Here is a 22,573-nt window from a genome sequence, read left to right as displayed (position 1 = left end):
GTCCTAACAGAGTGCTCTCGCTCCCTTTTTAATATCTTTAAACACAAATGTTCGATACCTTCCCCATATTTGTTAGTCAGGACAGGAAGGAAGCTTGACTGCCTCATATTGGCCTTACTCACTTAATTCATCAATTGATATTTTACCCCAGATTTTCTGCTGTCACAATTAATTGGCCTATATTTGATTTTCTGCTTCCCACTGTAATTATTTGGTGAAACAGATTTAATGAAATGAAATGATCTTCACCATATGGGTTTAATTCATTAATATATATTTTCTCTCAGATTTTTGGCTGCCACGGTAAATTGGATTATTTGATTTTCTGCTTCCTGCCTTCATTAATCAGCACTGCAGAGTTAATAAATTTATTGGCCTTAGTTAATAAATTTATTGGACTTAATTAATTAATTTTTGCCTTAATTATAAACCTTATATTTGATTTTCTGCCACATTTAACTGACCGATATTTGAATTCTGATTCCCACTTTATTTAATTGGTGCTACAGGCAAAACTAATTGACTGAGGCTTTGGCTCTCAGTTGCACTTTAGCTACTTTATTCCAGTGATTTCCTTTCCAGCCATTTAGCCATGCCCACAACTTGGGTGGCACCAGCAATGGACAGAAGAGGCTATGGCTGCGAAGTGACTAATAAAAACGTGGGACAACAGAAACGGAAGTTCCAGAGGCAGCCAGAACTCTCAGTAACTGCAAGCTGGGGAGCACCTTACGCCCCATTGCACCTGACTATGCAAGGTCCCCCCAGCAAATGTCCCTCCACTCAATTCAACAAGGTCATTGTAGCAGTCCCCTGCTACATCCAGATCACACCTGACTCCACCTTGATGCTGAAGACTGACAAACACACCCTTTGCCTAAGCTCTGTTCAGACTCTAGCAAAAAAGAAAAAAAGGCACATTCATGATTACGGTGCTGAAAGAAATGTACCATAAGCTCTGTTAAGCCTTCTGAATAGGGCTTATAGGAAGGGGAAAGCAGGCTCATTTCAAACTTCTAGAAGGTCTTTTATTACGCTCAGATGAGTCCTTTAATGCTCTGCAGATCTGAGGTTTGGGGGAGCTGTGAGAATTTGCAAACAAATGTCTTAGAGCAAACTTGGCACTACCCATGGGGGTTCCAGCTGCCTTTTTATGGACCGAGATTGGCTGTCCTCCGATAACCCAACAATCTCCAGTTGTTTGCTGAAAGTCCATAAAAGAGTGCTTTCCCTGTTGGCATCCCAGCTGGTTAGGATATCCTATTTGTATAATTGCTCAAAGCATTTGTGGTCCCAATTAGTTAGAGGACTGATCAATTGGAATAATTTGGGTCCAGATGAATTGGAATGACTGAGTAAAAGCAGCATCAGTCAAATAATTTTTGTTTCTGATTCCCAGTTAGATATTAGGATTATTCATGCTATGAAACTTGCTAAATGTTTCCCCCTTTTAAAGGAGGATCAAGGGAAAGTTCAGCATCTGGATAATTTGTTGCTTCCTGCACAAAGACATGCATTCACTGAATTACATTTGATCTATCTGATGCTCTCAGCTGCAGCAGGAGGATACTATAATAAGGTGTCCTGGGAATAAGGGTTATGTCCAAAATGTCTCCAAAAAGTTGAGGACTTGGAGCATTACCTCAAAAAGAAAAAAGGGGGAAGGAAAGGGCCCTCTGTTTAACGGCAGTTGGCTGATCTTCTGGGAACACATAGGCTTGGGTCAGAAGCTGTAGCTATTGGTTTTCTCTTGTCTGATCATGAGGCAGTGACATATATCAAGTGTCAATGTTTGCCCTTACAACAAGGAAAACCAGAGCTGAATTTATGGGGACCATGGGTGGGGGAATCCACTACTTTGATTTGTATCTGTAATTTTCTATATACTGTTGTTGGACTTGCTCCATATATACTCTCTTTTCTTTTTGTCATGGCCTTTGACTTGTGCTGTAAAAAGTTTAATGATTATATAGAAGTCCACTTGGAAAGCTTCTCTTGAGTGGCTCAAATGAAGGTAAAGTATATTATTTCCTTGAGAGTAAGAATCAAAAGTATATTATTTCCTTGAGAGAAAGAATCAAAAGTGTATTATGTCCTTGAGACCCCTAGGGCAAGGTCTTTTCCTAAATGGCTTCAAACACCATATAACATTCCTTGTCACTAGTTTAAGATCTGGATCAGCCTCCTCTGCTAAATCCTCCGATTGTTCATAGATGTCCCTGGTGGAATGTATACAAGGTTCTCAGTTATTACAAGAAGACTATCAGGTTACTATCTCTTAGGGTTCTAGGTTCAAAGGTGTTTGAATGGCAATACTTTCTAACCTACCTTCCTTATATGTGAGGGAGAAATTATGTGGCCTTCATCACTTTAATTTGTATTGAGGAAATTTCCAAAGTTATCAAATTATTCTGTAGAAGAGGTCTATAGGGCTGCTGCTTACTCTACTATGTTCTGCATTGTCAACTCTTGCCCCGCCCACAAAAAAGTGTTTTACTCTCTGCTGAAATTGCCCTAGGTGGCACGAATGTCAACACTTTCTCAGTCTGTCTCCAAGCAGTGAGATGTCCCAACTGGGAATTACTCTGCTTTTCCATATCCTGTTTCAGAATACCTTCCTCTACTACGGGAGAAACCTGTCACCTAATGGCGCAGTGGATTAGCAGGCCAGAGGTTGCCAGTTCAAATCCCCACAGACTATGGGAAACACCTATATCGGGCAGCAGCGATATAGGAAGATGCTGAAAGGCATCATCTCATTCTGCGTGGGAGATGGCAATGGGAAACCCCTCCTGTATTCTACCAAAGAAAACTACAGGGCTCTGTGGTCGCCAGGAGTCGACACCGACTCGACAGCATACTTTACTTCACCTTACTAAGGGAGAAAGGAACATTGGACTTACAATGAACACTTCTTCTCCTAAGTGGATAGAAGGTATCCTGGCTTGCCCAGTACTGTGTCTGTATCAGGTGGCCTTGCCACTTGAGGGATAGTTTAGAGATGATCAGTAACAACGCCAATGGATTTTGCTTTAGAATAATCTGAGTCTCAGGAATGCACTTCTATACTAGCGTCTTCTTCCTTCTCTATTACAAGTTATGTATTTTAATATATAATGCAAATGTATTTTGAGCCTACTTTCCAAAGGGAATAAGGCTTATGAGATTACCATGTCTGTGTGTTTGTGTGTCCATGACTTTCCCTCTAGTAACTTTTGTGTTTACTGTCCAATACAAACAAAATTCACAGCATATGGGAAGGCAGGTGTTTGGACCCTGACAACATTATCCCCCCCCTTGATCTGTTATGTTGTTTCAAAATGGTGGACACTCAAAGTACACAGACAACACTCCTTTGTAACCTAAGTGATGATAGTAGGATTCAAACCAAATTTACAGCATACACGAGGGAGTCCTAGGTAAGAGTCACTATGTTAAAAGAAGCAGACAGTATGGCTCATTAGTTCTACTTAGAGCTACTTGTTATAAGTGAGGTTTGTTCCTACTTTACCTGTGTTTCAAAACTGAACAGTACTTCCTCAATCATTGACATGACCATTCCCGTGAAGGGAGTAGGATAAGAGATCCTTCTCAGGAACCCTCCATCCACTGAGCAGAAGAAGCTTTCGTGGTGTGTCCCATATTCCTGTTCCCACCCCCTTGCTAAATTTAATACGAGAGCTTCCACTTTAAAAGATGCCTCTTTGGCCACTTAGCATGGGGATTCAGTGTTAATACACTTTAATTGCCATTTCTGCTCCAAGTTAGGAAGAACAATATTGAATGTCTGTTCAGGATGCAGAAATGTCTAGAGACAGAAGTGCACCTAGGTAATTTGGAGCCTGGATCTAAAGGCCCCCTCCCCTGCAAATTAAGCATCATCACGCTCGGCCGGGTGACCATACCACTTGGGACAGACTAAAGAGGATTTGGGGCCCCTCAGGGGCTGTGGAGGTCCTGGACTTCAGCCCAGAAGTCCAGGGGTAAGAGCACCTCTATCTAGATATGACTCTGGTTGTGCTATGCAAATTACAAATTGGGAGAGGGTCATATTCAAATGCCAAAAGTAATAGTCTCTCTTATACACCCTGAATGAATGAGATTTTCAGATTTCCTGAATGAGATTTTCAGAAACAGATGAATTAATCTGTAATGATTACCAAATAGAGTCTGATGTCAGGAAGTCCATTCTTTCTCCATTTTCATTCAAGTAGATGTCGACCTTTAGGTTTTCCTCTGTGTCATGAGCAGAAGCAAAGTTGCTCACACTTCGGCCTGGGATCCCCAAACAGCGCATAACTGAAATACAGATGAGGAAGGCAGCTCTAGGATGGTAGGTTGCTTGGCTGGCTCCCTTTAGCTACATGCCCATTCGGGTTTGTGATTCCATCATGGGGCTTTCTAAGGGATGGGGCTTAGTATGAAAGGGATTGGGCTCCACTCCCAGCTAGCACTTATCAGGCGGGGCAACTTAAGAACAACTCATCTAAAGGGTGGCAAAGAACATTTTTAGAGGAGTAAAGATTTTGCTATGGTAAGGGAATTATTGTTAGTGTATTTTCCTTATTAATGCAGTTGAATATGGATGTCGTGACAATAATCTGTCTACAACTTTGTTCAGATCAAGAGACTTTGACAGCTCCAACCCCCGACCCCCAATAGCCAGGATAGTCTGTGCATGGCAGTTTTTTTGAATGCTGGAGTATGTGCTTTCCTTTGCATTTTGTTTCATAAAAAGCTCTGAATTGTCAACGATTACTTGCTTTTCATTTCATTTAGTCAGGAATGGGCCAGATTCCCCTTAGAAATACTACCTTTTGGGATTCGGCCAAACCTTCCAGTCTGCTTCGCAGACTAGTTTTCTCTTTCTGTACAAGACCATGTGGCAGGAAATTCTGGGATGCGGAGAGGTCAGTACTAGGCCAGCTGAAATCTGTAGGGGAGATGACCCTGCAACCTTCTGCACACAAAGGCTGAATTCACACATAATGCAGAACCGCAGGTCCAATGGACCCGTGGCTCCGCACCCCCTACCCCTGCTCTCCCATCCAAATCCGGACATTCCAGAGAGCTCTGTCTCTGCAGTCAGCAAGGCTGCAGAGAGGTGGGGGAGCTGGAGTGAGGGAGGAGCTTCCTCCCTCAACTCCAGTTCCATGGGGCTTAAACTGAAGTGTTTGGATGTAACGCTGGCAACGCAGAACTGGAGTTAAAGGTGGCAAAACTCCACTCTGACTAAAGGTTCAGAGTGGAGTTTGGGGAGAGAAACCACGGGTCCCTTTTTGCCCTTAACTCCAGTTTCCTGAATTTGGACGTGTGGCTTTGGAATCTGGAGGTGAACGGACCTCTGGTTTCCTATTACATCCCAATTTCAGCCATGGTCTCACCCAGTTCAGTTTCTGACCAGGAAGGAAGCTAAGGGGTTGTCCTGGCTCCTGGGAGGCTGGAGGAGGCTTCCACCTACCTGGCTGCACTGGCTTCTGCTGCTTTACTAGGGTAAAGGAATAAGTGAATCAATGTGGCCTCTTTAAACAATGGAGGCCTTTACAAATGATTGATTCAAGCTATGGGACTATAATATCCTATTGTTGTATTGTCTAACACTTTGCTGTAAAGCTCAAATCTGGTGGATGCAGGAGCAAAAGGAGGAGCAGGAAATGACCTCTTCCTACCCTTTGGAGTTATTCCTACTGTCAGGCCTGCCTGGCTCGAGTACTCTCAAGAGTGGCTTGGATGGCAATCCCATGCCATAGCTTTGGAAGATCATCAAATGTAGGGATGTGCAGAAAACCGGTTTGCCCGGATTGGTTCAAATTCAAACCAGGTTCGAACCAGGAGGGGGTGGTTCGGTTTTGGTTTTGCTCGAACCACCCTCTGGTTCGGTTAGAATTCAAACTGGTTTTGAACTGGTTTGAACTGGTTCAAACCTCAAAAAGTGGGTGGGGTGGTAGCTGGCACCCATGGGTACCTGCCACCCAAACCCCAAAGCAATCAGACACTCGTACGATTTTTTATGAATTTATGATTTTTATTTTTATTTTTTTCTCATAGGGTATAATGGGACTTGAACCAGCCCATTATTCCCTATTGTGGATCACCCATGGGTGCCAATTGGGAAAAAGGCTGATTTTAAAGTGATTTTTGAAGTTTACACGTCTTTTAAGGTTTTTCTCCATAAAGAAGCATGGAGGTATCAACAAATGTATAACTTCACGTCGGGGGAAGAGGGGTGGCCTAGAGCAGAGTGTGGTGGGTGGTAGTGCCCAAGGGGGGCAAGGAAGCTATCAGAAACAACAAAACCCACTACCCCATGGGTTAGCAACCCATGGGGGGTTTAGCACACTTGCTCTGGGCCACCCCAGCACCCCCCCCCCAAGTGCAATTATGGGGCTGCTGAAACTTCCATTCTTCCCTATGGAGAAAAACCTTAAAGCCACTTGTGGGGTGCTGGGGTGGCCCAGAGTGAGTGGTGGTCTAGTGCACAGAGGGTGCCAACTTTCTCCATAGGGAAGAATGGAGGTTTCAGCAGCCCCATAATTGCACTTGGGGGGTGCTGGGGTGAGTGCTAACCCCCCCATGGGTTGCTAACCCATGGGGTAGTGGGTTTTGTTGTTTCTGAAGTGTTCTGAGTGTAGATTCTTTAGTAGCATATAAGATTTTCAATGACAAACCATGAATCCACTCTCATTTCTAACCTTAAAGACACATAAATTTCAATAATCATTTAAAAATCAGCCCTTTGCCCAATTCCTTTCAAATAATTCTGATAGCTTCCTTGGCCCCTTTGGGCACTACCACCCACCATACTCTGCTCTAGGCCACCCCTCTTCCCCCGATGTGAAGTTATACATTTGTTGACACCTCCATGCTTCTTTATGGAGAAAAACCTTTCCCATAAACTTTTCTGTAAACTTCAAAAATCACTTAAATATCAGCCTTTTGCCCAATTCCTTTCAAATAATTCTGATAGCTTCCTTGCCCACCTTGGGAACTACCACCCACCACACTCTGCTCTAGGACACCTCTTTCCCCCCGACGTGAAGCTATACATTTACTGCAATCCTCATTATTCCCTATGAGAAATTCAAAAATACTTTAAAAATTCACCAATAATCAGAGGAGTGTCCGATTGCCTTGGGGTTTTGTGGGTGGTTGGCACCCCTGGGTGCCTACCACCCACCCCACTTTTGTGCCCCAGGTGCCCCAGGTGCTCCACAGTAGGGGATATGGGCTGGTTTGGGTCCCATTATACCCTATGAGAAAAATAATTAAAAATATTTCAAATATTCATAAAAAATCATAGGGGTGTCCAAATGTTTCGGGGTTTGGGTGGTTGTTGTCATCCATGGGTGACAACAGGGAATAATGGGCTGGTTCAAGTCCCATTATACCCTATGAGAAAAAATAAAAATAAATTTCAAAAATTCATAAAAAATCGTACGAGTGTCTGATTGCTTTGGGGTTTGGGTGGCAGGTACCCATGTGTGCCAGCTACCACCCCACCCACTTTTGAGATTTTAACCAGTTCAAAGCCGGTTTGAATTTGAACCGAACCAGAGGGTAGTTCGAGCAAAAACAAAACCGAACCACCCCCTCCTGGTTCGAACCTGGTTTGAATTCGAACCAAACCGTGCAAACCAGTTTTCTGTACATCCCTTCATTTTATGACCTTCCAAAGCTATGGCACAGGAGAGAAATAACAAAACATGTGTACCCATCCCACCCACTTTTTGAGGTTTGAACAGGTTCAAATCGGTTCAAATCAAACCACCCCCTGTTTGGTTCGAATTCAAACCTGCAGCTCGAACCTGATGGCTGGTTTGCTTCGAATTCAAACCTTTGAACCACCCCAGTTTGAATTTGAACAAGTTCAAATTTGAATAGTTTCACACATCCCTAATCAAATGTAGGAAGAGTCCAAGGGTTCACTTTCTCCAGCATCCTGTTTCCAACTGTGGCCAGCCAGATGCCTCCAGGAAGCAAGGCATGAAGACAAATGTATGCTTCCAGCAACTGATATTCAGAGGTGTCCCTAGCTAAATTCAGAGAACAGGTAGGCCACCTCCAAGACACATGCCCTACCTGTGGTAAGCACTCCAGAGAAAACCCAGCACTGACCAAAATTGACTGTTTTTTTGGTTTTGTAATATTGCTGCAGAATTGGGGCACTTCCTGTCCAGGCCAGAGGGGAAGTACCAGCAGCGTAGTGTCCTGACCAGTTTCCAAATAGTACTCCTGCATCATCATTAGCGTTAACCTAAGAAACAGACAGTTAAAGAGAGCAATGCCAAACAGGCTGACCCCCTCTCCTGCCCCCTATATTTTGGCCACCTTCCATTGGAGCTATTGTTAGATTAACACCTAATGGACTCTTTATCACCCCCCCAAAGAACTTGGGCAAGTTTCTTTATAATAACAAACTCTTCTACCATGTATAGTGGTCTAAACACATGGAACAAGTGCCCAGGCCTTGACATTTTGCTGCCTGAAGTGGAGCACCTCTCCCCACCATCAAAATCAAGCCTGCATTCTTTCAAATCTCTCCTCCTTCCTAATAGAAAAATAAGGAAAGGGATCAATCAAAGCAGCATGTTGCCATTCCGCCTTCCTTCTTTTGCAGGTCACCCATGGGGAAGATGCTGAGTGGGCTGCTGAGCTGTCCTTGGGAATTGGTCCTCAATCTGAAGTGACCCACTTTACTTTGCTCTATGGTAGGACTGGCCCTGCATAGATCATTCATGCCCTTAACACTCAAGACTATGCAACACATAGTGCATGAACCTGTTGGAGCATCCATATATTTAATTCTCTTATGGCCAACTGAGGAGAGAACTGCGTGGGGATGTGTGGGGGTGCTTGGCAAGCCCCGCCCCCACTGCATCCATGACCAATGAAAAGGTGGGGGCGGAGCTGCTGCTCAGTGCCAGGACAGACAACGGGCTTAGGAGGGGGCGCAGCAGCAACACAGCTGCCCCAAAATGGTTGCCTGGCTGGCTGGCAGGGAGGGAGGGATTGAGGGACAGAGCCGGGTGGCACAGGCAAAGCCCTACCACCCACAGGAGGCCACCAGCAGGCTTAGGAGGAGGCACGGTGGTGGCGTGGGTAGAAGTGGCCTGGCAGGGAGGAGGGAGAAGCGGCCTGGCGGGGAGTGGGGAAGAAGCCCTGCTGGACACAGGAGAAGCTTGGCTGGTGGGCAAAGCCCCACCAGCCTCAGGAGGGAGGAAGTGGGAGGAGGCGGTGGGGGGCCCGGGTTGAGGAGGCAGCTTTTGCCGGGTTGGCCAGTGGCCCAAGAAGAGGGAACGGGTTGAGGAGGTGGCTGTTGCCAGGTCGGCTGGCGGCCCGAGGAGAAGCGGCTGCTGCTGGGCTGGCCGGTGGGCTGAGGGGGAGTGGCTGCCGGCAGGCTGAAGGAAAGCAGCCGCCGGTGGGCCAAGGATGAAGGACAAGTTGTGGGGGGCAGAGTGCGTGAGCGAGGGGGTTGTGGGGGGCAGAGCGTGCGAGCGAGGGGGTTGTGGGGGGCAGAGCACGCGAGCGAGGGGGTTGTGGGGCAGAGGATAGTGGGGAAGAGATTTGTGGGGGGAGACAGACAGAGAGAGCAAGTCGTGGTGGGGAGAGAGAGAGCGGGGGGGAGAGAGAGTGGGGGGATGCCACACGCTGAGTGTACTACTGCACAGATGCTCTGTGCAGGTTCAGCTAGTTTAAACATTATTTCCTTATGCATGGATTGCAATGGAAGGAGCGTTCTATAGCAAGCATGACTAGAGAGTAACATTTAAGTTGGCCTTGAGTGAAGAAATCAAACAGACAGTCATGGTTTGATAGAGAAAGTAGCAGAACAGTGGCTGACATTCAAAGCAAGGAAGTGCTGGTGCAGCAGGAAGAGAAGACCCTTTTTGAATGCCTTCCCCTCCCTCATGAAGTCCTCTATGCCACCTGAAAATATGTCCCCAAGGGTTGTGCAGCCCTTGGGGACATATTTTCAAGTGGTACTGAGGGCTTCCAGGGAAGGGGAGGGCATTGCCCCTTCCTCAGTGCACTGGTGGAAGTCTAGAAGTGTTGTTAGTCTGCTCCTCTTGCTGTACTGGTGCTTCCTTGCTCTGAGTGTCAGCCAATTTTCTTTTCCCTGAACTAAAAGAAACCAATCTGTTAAGACATGTATTTAAGGACATACCAAAGCAGACATGGCTCTAGAGATGATCACAGGATCTTTTCTACATTTCATCTTGAGCTGGCTTTTGTCCAAAAGGTACAGGCAGCAATCCAAAACAGAGTCCTCAAACTGTTTTTTTGTTAGAAAGGAAAGGTTAGTAATTCTTAAGTGTGCTTACTGGAAATTCCCTTTCATTTAATTATAGAGTTACTGTTCAGATTTAAATACTTTTGGAAGTCAAAGCACATTTCACAAGCTCAAAATGAATTTGAAGCACTTGCAAGTTTAGAGCTTCTGAAATATGCATTGTTAACCCCAAATGTAAAAAAAAGAAAGGAAGGAAGGAAGGAAGCAAGTGGCATCTGTGTTGTTGCTCAACAGGAAACAATATTTAATCATAGTGCACAGACACCTCTATGCTAATGCTGATAAATACAGAAAGCATTGTATACAGACAGCAACCTCCTTCAGTGTCCATGTCCATGTCTTTATGCACAAACCAGAGCAGTATCTTAGCACAATAGTTCAGTCTTGCTACAGACACACACACTGAGAACTGCCAGCCCTGTGACAATATGCTACTGCCACCTAGTGGTAGGAATAAGTGGGTCTTCTTCTTTTGTATGGATGTGGCATGAATACAGAACGCAAGAAAGACACCAGAGGGTGTCAGAGACCAAAGACTACTGTTTGGCCACAAAACACCCATGACTTTTTGTTCCATTCAGGAACAAAAGGAACATGTCAGAGTATCACAGAAGGCAATACCACACTATAGGTTTTGCCTTTCTCCGCATAAGCCTGCCCATGTTACTGCTTCTCATCACCCACTTTCAGATGTGAGCTAGATGGTGACCAGGGATAGGGCCTTTTCAGTAGTGCCATCCCAACTCTGGAATGCCCCCACCAAGGAGGCTTGCCTGGTGCCACTTCAGATGTCATTTTAGCACCAGGTGCTGACCTTTTTACTTCCCCAGGCCTTTTAAGTCTCTCAACATCTTTTAGTGTTTTTAGCCCGTAGTTCTGTTTTAGCAATGATGCTATTTTATTTGCTTTATTGTTGTCCTAATAACCTGCTCTGGGAGCCTCTGGGATGAAGAGCATGGCAAGGGTTGCCATATCCAAGCTTCCCAAATCTGGGTGGCCTCATTTGCAAATTATGCAAATTTTGTGGGAACTAATTTGCATTTCATTTATTTATTTGACAGATTTGTATACTTTCCCCTCCTTCTGCTCTCCCATGTGATTGGATGCAGAGTAAAATCCAGGCAATCTGGGCAGCACATCTGAAATCTGTGTAAATCCAGATAGAATTGGGCAGCCAGGTGAAGGAGCCAAAATCCAGGGGCTACCCTAAATTCCAGGCGACATGGCCACCCTAAACAGAGTTATACATTATTAAAACCAACCAATCAATATTTTGTGAGGAAAGATTTCCTCTGTTTCCTTGCTGAGGAAACAGAATGCCAGTATTTGAACTTCAGAAGGCTCTCCTAATCAGGTACAAAAAGTAAAGGAAGCTGTGAGTTAAAATAGCTCACGTCAGAGTTCAGTCTGATTTGATGCAACCAAGCCCATGAAATATCCCACTCTTTTAAAGTAGGTAATGTCTCTGTACGGACATTCCATTCTACATAAAGATTGATATGGGTGGAGGAGATGGGGAGTGTAGTAGGGAGTTGCAGGAGCACCAATTCTCTTGACTGTAGCCTCTGCCTTGTTTGTTCTCACAGCACCTTTGTGAGGTTGACCACTCTAATTCCTGTTTCATAGAGGAAGAACAGAAGCTACGTGACTGCCCCAAGTCAGTCCATGGCTAAGGTGGAAAATGAACCCGGGTGCCAACCAAACCTGCTGTCTGTTGCACCACATGGACTCTCAATTCTGCAAGCAGCAGCAGCAGCAATAGCTGTGGCAACAGTTCAAAAGGTCACTCTCTGTTTCACCAGGAGCTTTTTCAGACAGCGACTATACTGCGACTTTACTTTGGGAGGGTGGGCGGGCGTTCACATACCTGTATCAGCCAGATTTACCCAGAAGTCTGTGTGATATTTCAGAGAACACTTCACACACAATTTGGGGTTCCCCCTCCCTATTGCAATCTTGCCTCTTTTTGCACTGGAGTATCCATTATGCCCTGAACTCACAGTAAAGCCTCATAGCAAATCCGCAATAAAGCCTGCTGTCTGAAAAGCCTCCAGCAGGCTTTCATTACACCTTATCTATTCTGTGTCCACCATTTAACATTCACATTTATTTCACTAAATGGATTAACACTGCATGCTTAGGTTTAAAAGAATAAACAGAAAAAGAGAAATGTGCTCTTTTACCTGTCCAAAATTCCAAGGTCTTTCACGTATATTTTTTGCTGATCCAACATAGAGATAGCCAGTATCACTGAGTACGTACTCAGCTCTTTCATTTTTATCAGGCATGAAAACAGTATCCTCTAAGGAAAAAAGCCCATAGGTGTGTTATTTGTTTTTTCAATAAAGTTGCAGACAGTCTAACTGGATGGGAGACACTCATGATTGGGTGAATGAATGACATACTTGTGCCTCTTAGACATTAAGAGTCTCTGATGGAAACACAGATAAGACTGATGAACAGAAATCCAAAGGGACTCTGGTAAACTATTATCTTGTATCCTGGTGTCTCCATTCTAGAGACAGGTTCTCAGAAAATGTTTCCAGTTACAGAATGGTAGATCATATATATTTCTTGCAGGGTGGATTTGATTTAAATCAAACTGATTTAAATCACAATTTAAATCACTAGCAGGGTGGATAAAAATCAAAAAAATCCAATTTAAATCAAAAAAATCCGATTTTTTTAAATTTAAATTGGATTTTTTTGATTTTTATCCACCCTGCTAGTGATTTAAATCGTGATTTAAATCAGTTTGATTTAAATCAAATCCACCCTGAATTTTCTTGACTAGTATTCTACAGATAATCAAGCCTGTCCCTTCACAAATCTCTTCTTTCATATACTGACGCTCCCTCTGTGAAATATACTACATTCATAACTTAGACGGATACTGCCTAGCCTGTTCCTTTGTGTATGTGGAACAGCTACCAGAAGAGAGAGAGATACACACACACACACACACACAGGCAAGGAAGCAAACACAGCAAACAAAGCTGCAAGGAAGACTGTCAAGAAGAGCACAGAAAAAGAGCACTGAGCCAATCAAATGTTCAAGATCTGTCTACCCCTGTGCATTTGGGCTAGACAGCCCTTCAGGGGAATGTTATTTATCACAAGTGCAGCTGCAAGAGAAACCACATCATTGCTTTAGGTCAAAACTGTCCATTATGACTAGTCAGCCAAAAAGAGGCCCAGAAGGCACTTCTAGGATATAGGCCAAAACCCCTTCTTTACTACATGAAAGCTTTTCACATACAGTGAGCTTTTGACAGGGGAAACTTCCAACATTTGACAGTCATTCCTCCCACCTGCAGTGATACAGTCAAGGAAAGGCTGTATGATGTGAGATTTCTGAACATGTAGTTTGGCTCTTGGAAGACCAGTGGCTTTGTAAAACACTTTGATATATTTTAGAGTGGGACAAAGCAGGTTACTATACCTGGGTGTGAACTGAGTCCTTTGGAAGCTGAATGCTGTTTTGTTTGTGAGCAGGAATGAGAATGAATGAATATGCATACCAGAAAAAGAAAAAACATCATCATACTTTATTTCGGTCACTGACCAGATGATGAGAAAAAAGGCATTGGCTGGCTGTTGTGTTCCAAAAACTTTCAGACGTAATCCTGCTGCTCTGCCTGTTGAAAACATGACTGCTCTATACTTCTTCAGAGCTCTGCTTGGTTGTCTAGCACAGAGATTCTCAGTGTTGGGCCCCCAGATGTTATTGGACTTCAGCTCCATAATCCCCAACCAAAGGCCACCAGGGCTGGGGTTTATTTTATTTTATTTGTTTGTTTATTTGATTTCTATACTGCCCTTCCAAAAATGGCTCAGGGCGGTTTACACAGAGAAATAATAAATAAATAAGATGGATCCCTGTCTCTGAAGGACTCACAATCTAAAAGGAAACATAAGATAGACACCAGCGACAGTCACTGGAGGTACTGTGCTGGGGGTGGACAGGGCCACCCCCCACTGCTCCCCCACTGCTAAATAAAGAGAATCACAACATTAAAAGATGCCTCTTGCCCAGTTAGCAGGGCAGCTGAGGTCCAATAACATCTGGGGGTCCCAACGCTGAGAATTCCTGGTCTAGCAAATAGCTGCCAATAAAACAGCAAGGATCCCCAGTAGCAACTAGGCAAATCATGGTTGCCTTGTGTTGACCTCTGCTACGGCCTCTACTCATAAATGCTGCAATATTACACATATCCTGCTGGAACAGAGCAGTTATTATCCATGAATCCTGAGAGCAGTCCATATGAGAAGTTATTTATACTTGGGAACTGTTTGCATAGAGTTCCTTCAGCAGGTTACTGCTGCATCTTCAATGGAAGTAGCTGATCTTGGAATGCACAGCTGCAGGGGGCAAAATTAAACCGCCCCGAGCCATTTGTGGAAGGGTGGTATATAAATAAAATAAAATAAACTATAATAGGCCAGATGGGTTCAAAGAACACAAGCCAGTCAGCTCCTGACCTGCCCCAAGTTCCCTCACTGGAAGCAAAGGAGAAAATGAACAAAACATGCAGCCAGCAATGAACACGGTTGGGAAACAAGTTCTGGAGGGCTCGTGGGTTCCTTCTGGGGCTCTGGCTATGCCTCCTGGTGTGTGACATCACACACAGGGGCATCATTGGGGTGTGTGTGCTGTGCACTCACACACCCAAAACACCCAGCAGGACCTCCGGGGTCTTGGGCGAGCACAGGCCCCTGGGCCATTGATTATGCTAGTACACAGCTATTTTTCGGAGTTGAACCTTACAGTGACTTGGACATCTCCCAGTCAAAAGAATGGAGACCCAAACTGCTCAATGAAAAGAGCTCAGATCTTGTTGGCAGGGTTTAAATTGAACCAGGGCTTCAATGTGAAATATTCTGATATGCTCCGCCCTTGCTTATGAAGAGACTGCTCATGTGATACAAAGATTAAATTGTGAGTAGCAACAACAAAGGCCAACATTCTTTTTAGATATTGTTATACTTCTTGTGGGACTTTTATACATCCAAGTCTTACCCCTACTATAGCTTCCAAAAATCACGCTATATGGAAGGTTTTACAGCCTCACAGTATATAGTTTTTTAACTTGAATGCTTTTTCAGTTTTTACTGCTTTTATAGCACTATAGCTTTTATAGTTTTTAGATAGCCACACAGATTTTAATAGCCTAATAGTCTTCAATGGTTTGTAGCTTCCACAGCTACATTGTTTTTTTTACAGTTTGATAGTCTTTACCAAAATTCTGGAATTCCAAGCCACTGGGTTCCTGGAAGCTCAGGTCTTTGGATGCCTACTACTTCCTCTTATGTCTGTATCCCTTTTATACCTTACAAACCTCTGTGCCTTTCATACCCTTTTAATGCTTTATACTTATGCTGGTCTAAGACCATAATAAAGATGATTTGATTTGAACCAAGTCTCACTGTTTTTAGGAGAAAGTAGCTAAATAAGACATCCCTTTTCGCAAACTTATTTAGCAGTAATGGAAAGGTCGTGATTACCTTCACACCAAGGGTTGAACAAAACACAGATAACGTTCTTTTCAGGCTTATAAACGTTAGGCCCAGTTTTCACACTTAGGAGGTATGTTCCAATAATTGCATCTGCTGGACTGGTTACAGCAATCAGACACTAGGGAAAACATAACATCATCAACATACGATAAGATTATAGGCATTCCATAGCTCTGTAAATGTGGACACACAGAAATCCAGTGCACTGGCTACTCTTTCACTACCTTAATTGCTAACAATAATCAATAATGACGGTGCCATGAGGAGTGTCTGTTTGTTAGGAGAAAGTCTCCTAGAGTTAATTTGTTGATTTGGTTACAATTGTTTTCAGACCCAGTGTAAGATGCCAGTTTTTACTTTGAAAATCTTAAATGGCTGGGACCAGGTTACTTAAAGGACTGTCTTTATGTCTGTATGTCTCTCTCCATATGCTACATTCATCATTGGGGCCTGCTCTTAGTGTGTTTGCTGTCAGAAGCACAGTGGGCATCGATTAGAAGCAGGGTGTTTTTAGGGCAGGTGCCCATTTTGTAGAATGTCCTCCCTATGGAGGTTAGGTGGCCCCCCCTATACTCTTTACATGCCAAGTGAAGAATTGGTTTTCCCGAATAGCTTTTGGAGCTGTTTAAGTCAGTGGTCTGCTGCTACTATAAAGTGCTATTGTATGCATCCCTTTTGCTCTTGTGAACTGTGGCAGGGTGAAATGGATTTTGCTCTTATTTAAAAATATGTTTGCTACTTCAGAACAGTCTGAGAAAAACTCAAGTTTAAAGTTTTTAAAAAATAAATAAAATGCATAAACTTCCAGAAAACCTCACATAAAACACATTTGACCCATTTGAGTTCAAGGAGTAAAAATAGTTTCCTGTTCCTAGTACTTCCCTACCAGAGATGCTAAAATGGTGCATGGGGGAGGAAAGGAACATAGGAAGCTGCCATATACCAAGTCCATCTAGCTCAGTATTGTCTATACAGACTGGCAGTGGCTTCTCCAAGGCTGCAGGCAGGAATCTCTCTTAGCCCTATCTTGGAGATGCTGCCAGGGAGGGAACTTGGAACCTTCTGTTCTTCCCAGAGTGGCTCCATCCTCTAAGGGGAATATCTTACCATGCTCACACATGTAGTCTCCCATTCATATGAAACCAGGGTGGATCCTGCTTAGCAAAGGGGACAATTCATGCTTGCTACCAGAAGAAGTCACCTGGAGCTTTTTCAGATGGTGACTTTACTGCAACTTTATTTTGGGATGGTGGGTGTGCATTCACATATCGGCCAGATTTACCCCAAAGTCCATATGATATTCAGAGAGCACTTCATACAGAATTCCGGGTTTTCTCTCTGTACTGAAAACTAGCCTGACTTATGTCAAGGATAAAAAGAATCCACTTTTTGTGTCGGAGTATCTGTTATGCCCCAAACCCACTGTAAAGCCTCACAGTAAAGCCTGCCGTCTGGAAAGCCTCCTGGGGATACATATGCACCAACAGATTATTAATGCCCAGAGGGAGGCAAGGATCCTCATACAGAGCAGCAGGAACACAATCTGCTGTTGTGTGTGAACATCTCCCTCAGCGTCCCTGCTGCTAAGCTTTCATTTCATCCTTTCTGATCATGCTTTTCTCCTTGTTGGAGACGACTTGAATGTTCCAAAGAAAAGTTGACAGAAGTCTGGTAAAGATCACATTATCCACACATTGTGTTCGTCTGGGACAGTTTTCAAAAGAATGCCTTTTACACATAAATTTGGCAAGATCTGCTGCTCCAGGTTTAATTTGGCTTGATTTCTGTGCTTTTGGATAACAGTTATTTGGTACATTCTGCTCCATGAAAGGAACTTTCTCTGCTGTAATAAATGAAGCAAAATCAAGACAAGATGGACACGTTATAATAATTATCTTGGAAACCTTTTAGAAAAGTGGGCATCAAATATTTTTAACAGATTTTTTAAAAAATCCCAAAGCAGTTCAAGACAAAACAATCTATGTCAAGAGCTACTAAGAACAGAGGGAGGGAACAACATTAGATTCATGCCTGATTGTCCAGAGCCAGTGCCAAGTTGCCCAGTAACAATAGTGCAATGCAACTTCTTGTGTGAATCAAAGATTAATCATGGATAGTGATTGAGGGAAGTGCTGGAAATGTAGTCCATTGAATGGAAATGAAATCCCTACAGTCACAATGGCTGGATACAAATCTTGATCAGACAAATCTTTTACAAATCTTGATCAGACGATTTCCACACTAAATTGCTGAAGAGATAACTTTTCTCTCCATCTGTTCTTAATATTCTCTGTTGCTTCTTAGCTGACAATGCATCAGGATCTGATAACTTTCTATTAAATATATTTGGTGACCACCTTTTGAAAAAGGATCCTCATTGTTTTTGAGGACACTGATTCATCTTTTGTCTTATCTATAATCTTGCTGGGCAAGAGGAGGAAGTGGAAGCAGCACCATCTTAAACTTCCAGTGTTATCTTGGTCCTCAGTGACTCATTACTGCCTCCTCTCTCGAGATCCTGAAGATACGATAAAGGAATACTATGAATGGTTCACCATGAGGTGACAACTATCACATGCAGTGATTTAAAGCAACTATCCTGCGACAGCCACACAGTATAAATCAAGGAATGTTTTAGTTGGACTTTACAATGTAGGGTTAGGGTATTCCAGACTGATGTACCTCTTTCCCATTTTTTTGACAGATGGTGGCACTCCAGCAATGAGCAACCTTTCCTGACCTTGCATCCAAGGATAAAAGTGTCCCATTGGATTTCATTGGTTTTTCACCTGAAACAATACAGATCCATAAAGACTACTGTTAAAACAGAACAGAGAATGGCAGGGCAACAGGCTTCATTTTCAATCCTCGTCTTGGACGGATATTCCACTATACAGTATAGGCTAATGGCACTTGCTTCCATTAGGGAGACACAGCACCTAAATGTACTAGATGCCTAAATGGGTTTGTTTAGCCTCTCTACTGCACAGAGGAGGATATTGAAGTTATAAAAAACTGTGCTAGCCCCAATATAACCAATCTAGTCAAACTGTGGGAACCTTTCTTAAAACAAAATCAAATTGCTAACTCTTATGGTTGTGGGGAAAAGATCAAGGATGAGAATGGCATCCTCAGAGGAGAGCTTTGTATGTTGCTCTCTCTGCAGTAAAGGAGCAAGATAGTCTGAGGGCACAATTGCATTATAAAACCTAAGTCAGACCCGTCTCAGTCTGATCAATGCCTGGATGGGAGACTACCTGGAGAAACTCTATGCACTACATCAAGGAAGATGGGATATAAGTATAATAAATGTGTGTCCCCACCTCCAGTGTCTCTGCTCCTTAGTGGCCCATTCTTATTTCCTTTCTTAACATGCCTCTAACATGCCAAAAGGTCAGGATGTCTTTGAATGCCAGTTGAAGGGGAGCAATGGCTCCGGACAGCTCTGCCTAGGCCTTGGTGTGACCCAACAGGGTTCCTCTCATGTTCTTATGTAATACCTTTGTCCTCTCAATAATATCCACATTCAAACACACCTGCCTTCAGTTTGTAATTATAAAATGATCAGAAAATTAAATACATTTTGTCAATTTGCTTGACTGTGCATCGTCTGTGCGGTATGCCATCACATTTTCTGACTGAGGATGATGGCATCTTGGAAATCTGTATTACCACCATCTGTATTTTGAGACATATTGTGATGAACCAGACAATTAGCTTGCTTACCAATACAGAGCTGTAGTGTGATTTTGTCATTGTCCTTCACCTCCCTGCTAAAAGTTAGCTTCAACTGAAATGGCTTCCCACGTCTCACAATCAGGTTTGAGTTGTTGAAGTCGTTGGTGTGATGAAGAACAGCATTTTGTGTTTTAAGGAAATCAACCCCAACAGCCTGCAGAGGAACCCCTGAAAAAGAGGGCAAAGAAGAAGGCAGGTTGATTGATTGATTTTCAACCTGCTCCATATAAGGAAGGAAGGATTCTCTTTCAGCTTTATGGTTTGCAAAAGTTAAAGGGGAGTATTGCATAACTCCAGTTCCTTATGGGAAAGATTTATTTTTACCAATTGCTACGAATCAAGATTTCCATATCCTTCCTAACTAGAGCTTCAAACTTCTTCTATTGTATAACCAGGTTCTAGTCACGTATTGATGCTTCTTCCTTCCCTTTGTTTCAATCAACTGGAATCTCTTTCAGTGTTTGGGTAATATACATACAGTAGTTTCTCCAGATGTTTGAAGTATATAGTTAGTATATGCCAACAAAATGTAGGGCCAGCCTTGCTACTGAACAAATGAAATACTTGGCCTGGTGAAGCACATCAGCAAGCACCACATGTTCCTTAACAACCCCTCCCCACTGTCCATGAGTGAAGTATTTGCAGAAACAAATGGTGTATCTAGGGAGAGATTATTGCCAGGCCTGGGAATGATGGAGTTCCTGATCAAAGTGAGGACAATTATCTATCTATCTATCTATTTTTTATACCGCCCTTCCAAGCAGGCTCAGGGCAATTTACAATTAAAAGACAAAAATAATTAAAAAACAATTAAAACAGAAATACAAATATAAACACCAATTTAAAAACATCTTAAAAAAACAATTAAACTTTCAAAACAATTAAAACCCTGAAAGCCAGGTTAACATTAAAACAATTAAAACTAATTAAAAACCCTGAAAGGCCAGGCCAAACAGATGAGTTTTAAGGGTTCTCTTGAAAGACAATAAAGAATTAAGATTACGAATTTCTGCTGGGAGTGCATTCCACAGCCCAGGAGCAGCTACAGAGAAGGCCCGTCTCTGAGTCGCCACCAAACGAACTGGTGGTAACTGGAGACGGACCTCCCCAGATGACCTTAACGTGCAGTGGGGATCATGTAAAAGAAGGTGCTCTCTAAGATATCTCGGACCCAATTAATCAGGTACAGCATTCATCACTGAAGTAAAGCATACTTATACGATACATATCTATGCAAAGTGCATGTGTGTGAGGGTGGGGCATGAAAGCATTCTTCTGTTTGTGTTGTAATTGTGTACAGCTTACACAATTATATACCGCATGAAACAAGCTAGAAAGGCTCAACCGTTGTGGCTATTTGCTAATGCACAATGTATTTTACCTAATGAGGTAGGCTTTGTTCTGAGAAAGTGGCCTAACTCACTTGTCAAATTTAATTAACTTGGACCAGGAATCCGGAGCTTCATCCTAACCCCAAGCCTTACGAGTAGTGGGTTGATATTACAGAACAGATTTTCTGTCACACTAGAACGTTCTTCCCAAGAAAATCATGTATGTCCAAAGCAGCATATAAGCAAATTGGACTCTCAAGTAGGGATGTGCATGGAACCGGGTGGGGGTAGCTCGAAGGGGTGAGGGGTAGGACTTTAAGGGTGGGGGAGGGTGCACTTACCCCTCCCCCCACTCCCCCCCCCACCAGTGCTAGAGTTTTGTAAAATCCCTTGGGGCGGCAGTATACCTCCCTGCCACCCCTTCCTCTTCTTCAGCCGGAAGTGGCCAGAAGTACTGGGCATTCATGTGCACGCTGGGCATGCATGCATGTTGGACGCACACTTGTGCAGTCAGACGGGCTCACGTGGGATTGCAGCATGCACATGAGTGCCCAGTACTTCCAGCCATTTCTGGCCCAAGAAGAAGGGACGGCAGGGAAGCATGTTGCCGCGCCGAGGGATTTTACAAAACTCCAGGGCTGGAGGGGAAAAGCAGGGGGAGGGGTAAGTGCACCCTCCCCCACCCTTAAAGTCCTACCCCCCCACACACCGAATGTTCGAACCGGCCCGTGTTCGGATCTGTTCAGAGGCCCATAAAAAGGCCTCCGAACAGGTTCGTGCACATCCCTACTCCCAAGTCCAGCCAAATAGCCAGCAGCAAAGAAGGACACTAGTTCATTGCATTTTGTTTACATGGATCTGTGTTTCATTCTATCTAGTAATCTTTTGTATTTTGTTGTTTGGAGGTTTGGCCCAGTGGGGATCCTGTAGAGGGTTGTTGGGGGGGGTGGTATGTGGAGTCAGAAATAAAAGGGAGGAGAAGGAGGAAAAAAATGAGTTGCTTTGGAATAAAGTTTTAGTTAAACCAGCATAAGATTGTTTCGTGTTTACAAGAGGAGCAATTATGAAACAGTGTGTTTCTCCTTTTGGGGCTCATCATGGGTTTTAAAAGGAAAGTTCCAGGTTTTTATTCAGAGCATTGGCTCATGTGCCATGAAAAGGCTCCAGAATAAATTGTTATGGCCTCTGCTGAGAGTAGGGTTGCCATGTCCCCCGGAATTTAATGTGCTCCCTGTTGAAATAAGAGCATCTCCTTCTCTGTTTGCTTTTAGGAGGACCCTGAAGATGTACCTGTTTTCCCAGGCTTTCAACTGAGATTCGATTTTAAATTTTAATGCGTTTTAACATGTTTTTATCTATAATTTTTATCTTTTTATGAATTTTAAATACGTTATATTGCATTTTAAAAATTCTGTATACCGCCTAGAGATTTTTATACTAGGCGGTATATAAATTCAATCAATCAATCTATCAATAATTTAGGGCAGCCCCCAGATTTTGGCTCCTCCACCCATCTGCTAAATTCCACCTGGATTTACACGGATTTTCAAAAGTGCTGCCTGGATTTTAGTCTGGATCCAATCAAATGAGAAGTCAGAGAAGGAGGGGAAAGTATATAAATCTGTCAAATAAATAAATAAAATGCAAATCAGTTGCCACGTAATTTGCCACCCAGATGTGGGAAGCTTGAATCTGG

The 22,573-nt window shown here is 43.4% G+C and overlaps 1 protein-coding gene across 1 annotated transcript in view; it reads right to left on the bottom strand.

Annotated features, from left to right (window-relative positions):
* Nucleotides 1-22,573, bottom strand: part of TGM4 (transglutaminase 4) — an 89,999-nt gene that overhangs the window by 15,831 nt on the left and 51,595 nt on the right. The window contains exons 3-9 of the mRNA XM_053264695.1: nt 19,535-19,714; nt 18,491-18,597; nt 15,797-15,926; nt 12,475-12,593; nt 10,166-10,273; nt 8,080-8,254; nt 4,161-4,299 (exon numbers count right to left, since the gene is read on the bottom strand). Of these exons, the coding sequence (XP_053120670.1) occupies nt 4,161-4,299; nt 8,080-8,254; nt 10,166-10,273; nt 12,475-12,593; nt 15,797-15,926; nt 18,491-18,597; nt 19,535-19,714 (958 nt within the window). The remainder of the gene's footprint in view (nt 1-4,160; nt 4,300-8,079; nt 8,255-10,165; nt 10,274-12,474; nt 12,594-15,796; nt 15,927-18,490; nt 18,598-19,534; nt 19,715-22,573) is intronic.

Source organism: Hemicordylus capensis, chromosome 6, assembly GCF_027244095.1.
Source record: "Hemicordylus capensis ecotype Gifberg chromosome 6, rHemCap1.1.pri, whole genome shotgun sequence".
Classification (NCBI taxonomy): domain Eukaryota; kingdom Metazoa; phylum Chordata; class Lepidosauria; order Squamata; family Cordylidae; genus Hemicordylus; species Hemicordylus capensis.
This window is presented reverse-complemented; position numbering and strand designations above follow the sequence as displayed.